General features: G+C 43.3%; 1 protein-coding gene across 1 annotated transcript in view; it reads right to left on the bottom strand.

Moving 5' to 3' along the window:
• reln (reelin) overlaps positions 1-6000 on the bottom strand; it is an 82119-nt gene that overhangs the window by 53694 nt on the left and 22425 nt on the right. Inside the window, exon 3 of the mRNA XM_016516352.1 lies at positions 2517-2652. Within this exon, the coding sequence (XP_016371838.1) occupies positions 2517-2652 (136 nt within the window). The remainder of the gene's footprint in view (positions 1-2516; positions 2653-6000) is intronic.

Genomic DNA, 6000 nt, shown 5'->3' with positions numbered 1-6000 from the left:
CACACACACACACATACACACACACACACACTCTCTCTCAGGCATTAATAAGTGACAGCATGTCAGCCAGCACTGCTAAAGCTTCTGGAAACGGGTTGTTATGCTGATTGGAGTTCTTATGTGATCCCACATTGCAGTTCTCACAAACGGGCCACACAGCACCCGTCTGACAGCTGATTCACCCCAAGCCCTCAGTGACAGCAGCCCGTCACACGCGTGTGGATCACAAACACGCTCGGATCGCTCGTCCTGGGCTTCTGCTGCTGAGAGCTCAAACTCAGCCTCTAACAGCACAGCATCGCACTGCTCTCTAATCATGATTAATAACAGGAATTACACGCAGTGTCGCCGACTGTTCTGCACGCTCATTTTGCACATTTGGATTTAGCCTTTAAAACAATAGTTTAATTGGCTGATTGATCTCTCTTGTTGGGCACCAGCTGCGACGGCTGACGAGTAATCAATCAGCACGAGGCAAAACAATATTGAGCCTGCTTTTCTCTCCTCTTATCTTATTTTGTCTGAAAGAAGTGAGAGCCTAATCGTCTGCGTTGATCAAATTACGGCGTGTTCTCGAAAGAATAGAGAGCGAGGAAGCGTTTGTTGTTGAGAGCGTCCCTCGGCGCATGCAGATTTAATGAGCGTTTAGAGGAGGCTTCCAGGGAGCTGTTGGCAAATTACCTGCTCATTATACCGGGTCACTGCAAATCATTTAAGTAAAGGTGAAAATGAAATGACCTTGACAACAGCTAAGAGCTAATTACAAACAAGAGCATTAAGGCAGTCTGACATCATTTGGCGTCTGAAGGGACTGTAGAGTGTGACTGTGATCTCAGTCTCTACAGATAACATGAGGTTCAGCGCTTTATACTGGACACGGAGTTCATTAAACAGATCTGCTCAGATATGAGGTCAAGAACTGCTTCTTTCGGTCCTCAGTCTCCAGCAGACCGGCCCAACGCATAACTGCGTTGCATGTTCCAGAAACACAGGCTGCCCTGAACAGATGGTCCATCACAAACAGCCCGCACTCCATTCCACCACAATTAATCGTAATAACAGAAATGCCTAAACACTCCTCGCCTCGCTTTTTTCCCATCATGCTTTCATGGCAGGGTTATGGATGAAGGCCTTGAACGCTCAGAAACGCTGCTCTCTGTCCGCCTGACGTAAACTCTCAAAGTGACAAACGGCAGGAAGACACGGACACACGCGTGTGCACAGGACCGACACACGCAAGGCTCCTCTGACCCGCGGCCTCGCCGTCAGAGATTTGTTAGCGGCACGCCTGACAAAGACGGGAAAACCGTGAAGTGTGGCAGCGAACGGCCACATCATGAATCCTGAAAATCGGCTCTTAAATGAGCGTCTGCTCTCAAGGGTTTGGCTCTGACAGAAGAGCAGCATAACGGACACGCTAGACGATCTGAGGCGCTGTCTCTATCTGTGTGCTTGTTCTCTGAGCTGTAGTAAACTGCAAACATACACCTCACCGCTATTAGCAATGATTGTTCGCCTCCATATGAGCTGGCAAATCGGCATATTTACCCTTGAGATCAGCGTTTAATATATGTGTGTATCTGCACAAACAGACAAGAAGCATTGAGTGCTTTACTTTGCCTTCGTGTGGAATTTAAAGCACAAAATAAGACATCTCTGAGCAGTCTGTCATTAAACTGAGTGCTCTAATTCCTGCACATAATCTTTCGTGTTCAAGTGTGTTGATAGAAAGAGCAGGGATCATGCAGGGCAGCAGGTTCAATCCTGCCTATTTCTTGAGGAAATCTTATTAAAGCCAAAATGCATTGAAGATATTTTGTTACTATCTAACAGATTTTGAATAAAATGTAGCGTCCCAGGCATTTAAACTTATACAGCATGCTGACGATTTTGGAATTTCAGTGAAATAAATGCAGTTTTCGTTGTGTGAAATACAATATGCTTTGAAAGGCTACTTATAATATGTAAATATACATGTAACGGTAACGATTGTTTAAAACGGCAAAATTAATCAAATGTTTCTGGCGGCTCCACTAGGAAACTCAGGCATCAAAATGATCTCAAGGTTTCCCAGTCATGAATATAACTTAAGAAGCCGTTCATGTCCAATTTCTGACTAGTAATCTGATAATGCTGATAACATGTGAAGGCAGCATGAATATTCACACCTGACCTCCTTCTTGATTCTGCACTCAGAACTGGAAGAGTGACATCTAGATGTGTGGAGGAAAAGCTCTTCTCAGCAGGTCTGTATTTCTCAGATTAAAACATGATTTTTCTTGCCTTCTGTTGATCTGAAACTGCAAGCATGTTTATTGCAAACCTACATCAGAGATGGGTCTGGTTTCTGGAAGCGTGGCATGTTTTATGCAAACACAATCTCTCAGGTGAGCCTCAGGATTCACTCACTCGTGAAGAATCTGCCTCATGATGTCAGAGTTTTGTGAGGTTTTCCTCATGGCTGAAATAGAGCCGTGTGGTTTGTATGAGCTGTAGGTGTTGGATGCGTGACTCACATGAAGTTGACGCAGCCGGTGCCGGGTGGAGGAGCGATCCAGATGAAGCTGAGGCTGGTGGAGGGCAGGTGACTGACGTGAGACGCCACCACACTGCACACAAACTGAGTCCCGAACTGCCTGTCTGACATCACCCCTGACAAACACACACACACACACACACACACAAGCATAACAATATCTGACATGTGAGCTCATCGTTAGTGAGATAAAACCCCACAACTATTTGTGGAAATCGACACAATACAACCGGTTTGCCTGCAACATGGAAACAAAGAAAAATCTGATTTTTTTGCATATCCAGTTATTATACAGATGGGTTTTTAAAAGTCTGAACAGCAAAAAACACATGAAATCTGATTTTTTGTATTTTCAAATCAGATTCAAATGGAGGTGGTTTGAAATGCGATTTGAATCAACATTTTACAGATGTATCTCAGTCTGGAAGCTCTTTCCAATTGTCTTTTGCATCACTCTTAACGCGACACACAACAATCATGTCAAAAGCAGTGATGGAAATGCCAGAAGTATTCATACAGTATTCAAACGAAGCTGAAGCAGGTTGTGATTATAACACGGAACATCACAATATTTCAATTTCCAATTTCAAACACTTTATTTGTCTCATAGGGGCAATTCACAAGCTCACGTAGAGTAACATAAACAATATACATAAGAGACATCACACATAATGTGCACAATGTATGTTTTAAATATAATCTGCTACAGGCAGATGCCTAAAGATTAAGTCCAAACCATGTCTGAATAAAATCCAAATATATAGCAGTCTCCTCTGTTGCTGAGTTTTTCTTGTGCGACAGAGGAGTTCTGCACCGCGACTTGTTTGGAGTGCAAGATGATGCACCTCCAGTTGTCCTGCATCTGTTTAGAAAAAGCCTCGTCACATACGTAGATATGCCTGCGTCATTACCAAAGCAACCCACGCAGATAGACTGGTCATGTCTGGACACACAAATCAGATTCGATCACTTGCAATTAATAGTGCAGACAGTCTGCCTGAAAAGTTCTGATTTGAGAAAAAATATGATTCGCCTGCAGTCTGAACGTGTTTCACTCTTCAGAAAGTCAATTACTAATTCATACTGGCTATACCTTTACATTCTACTTTAAGTAATGGGGTCGTTAATTCAATTGTATTAATTATTAATTAGTTTATTTTGCATATTAAACTGGAATCCCATATTGCGACACCCAAAAAATGACATACAGCAGCTTCAAATGATGTGCAGATAAATGATAAATGTTATTGCATTATTGCACATTCTAGCAAATCACTGCCCCATTAATGCTCATTATTCAGTTAAAATTGTACTTCTAATTATTGTTGGTTTAAGGCATGATATACAGAGGCTAGAGAATCGACAGGGAGTGTTTGTGGCTAATTATAGCTGCCAAAATGCCACAATTCTGTTTCTGTCTTTGTTTCAGACCCGGGCCACTGTTGTACAAAACACCCTCGATTAATAACATTAAAAACCAAGCTATACTGCCACCCTGAAAAACTCAGAAGTTTGTATTTCTCCTGATCTCATGTCAGTGCTAACAGGACTCCGGTGTGCTGATATCATCACTCACTCGAGGAGAAAACTGATTGTTTCCATTTCATTTATGATGTCAAGAGTAAACTTCTCTCAGAGGACTGAAATAATGGCACCAGTCAAAGCATAAACAATGTGTGCATTTCCTTTCACATGCAGATAGAAAACTAGAGAGCCGTCGGCCGTGATTAATAGCAGTCGAGCGACCTGCGATCCCCCACGGCCACCCACACTTGAGCTGAATAAAGTCCTCTGCCCTCCCTTCACACTGACACACACACACACACACTCTCTACACACACACACTCACACACACACTCTCACACACACACACACACACACACACACACAGACACACACACACACACACACACACTTATATACTTTCCACTGCGTTCGATAGCCTAGTCTGAGATTTTCACGCCAAATGGCCTCTAAAATGAGAGGAAGATGATTTGGCGCACAACAGATGGGCACGGGGTGGCACAGACTGGCACACATGATGCTCACTGCTGCTCATTAAAATGCAGATTCATAATTTAAACTCAACACATATTAGTAGAATAAAGCACAATCTGACTCATTACTGTTAAAGGGATAGTTCACCCAAAAATTAAAGTTCTGTCATTAATTACTCGCCCTCATGTCGTTCCAAACCCGTAAGACCTTCATTCATCTTCAATAACGTTGTGCTCACTGCCTTTCTGTGCCTTGACCGTGTCAGTTCTGTTGCTGTCTCTGCAGGGTCAGAAAGCTCTGGGATTTCATAAAAAAGATCTTAATTTGTGTTCTGAAGATGAACGAAGGTTTTATGGATTTGGAGTGACACGAGGGCGAGTAATTAATGACAGAAATGTCATTTTTGGGTGAACTAACCCTTTAATCTCAGTGTTGCTATATCTCAGGTCAAATCTTGGTTTGGTAACATGTACTGAGTCATTGACAAATGTTTTACAACTGTGAAAATTAAATGATTTTTAACAGCTATGTGAACATGCACCGATCTCTAAATGGAAAGTGTTTGTTCCTATCAGTAATTAAATACATTATTTAGTGTTTTCAATAGAAGTGTTGACAGTCTGTTGACACTGAAGGTTTGTAGGATGTTTGGTCATCTATCAAGTGTCACTTCAAGAAAAGAGTCTTTCTTCTCTCCATCCTGAAACCTCCAGCGCCACCCATGCGCCTCGTCTCCGACTCTGAATCTCAGCGTATAGCTTCCACTCGCTCAGAGCCGGCTCGTCATCCATCATGCAACAGCAGGGTATGAATATTTATTAATCAAACATACAGTATGTGAACGGGTGGGTTAGTGAGATCTAGATGTGTCTGGCCTTCTCAGGCCTTCCTAGAAAGACATACGAAGAACATGACGTCGTTGATATAGTGTTGCGTTATATGGAATCGCTGGCCAAAAGTCACTTTGTTCCCCTGAGAAACTGACCCGGGGTCAGAAACTGGAGGTCCAGAAGCTTCTCGATCACTTGGCAACCCTTCCTTGCTTTGCCATTGGTCCATTTCATAATCTGCCAATCATCCTACACTGCCATTGTCATGGCGATGACAGAAGTGCTCTTTGTGTTGCCAGGAAGAAGCTGTGTGCCCGGCTCAGAGACGCAGGAGCCCGGGGCCGAGGGAGTGGGGGCCGACACAATGCAGAGAGGATTATTGGCCAGAAGACAATTCAGCCACCTGGGAGAATCTGTGTGTGTGTGTGTGTGTGTGTGTGTGTGTGTGTCTATAATCACCAATCATATTTATTCACTGCTGCATACATGCACTGAACTACGGCTGAGGCCCTTTGCACAGCAGTTGTTTTGCTCTTGATCTTTTCACTTTCTGAATGTTGAACTGTGGACTTGGATCTGCACCAGCCGCCCAATGAGCTGTGACACTATAGAAATACAGCAGAAACGAGTGAAGGG

The sequence above is a fragment of the Sinocyclocheilus rhinocerous genome, unplaced genomic scaffold, assembly GCF_001515625.1.
Source record: "Sinocyclocheilus rhinocerous isolate Xijiao unplaced genomic scaffold, SAMN03320098_v1.1 scaffold1499, whole genome shotgun sequence".
Lineage (NCBI taxonomy): Eukaryota > Metazoa > Chordata > Actinopteri > Cypriniformes > Cyprinidae > Sinocyclocheilus > Sinocyclocheilus rhinocerous.
Note: the sequence above shows the minus strand (reverse complement) of the source record. Positions and strands in the feature narration are given on the sequence as shown.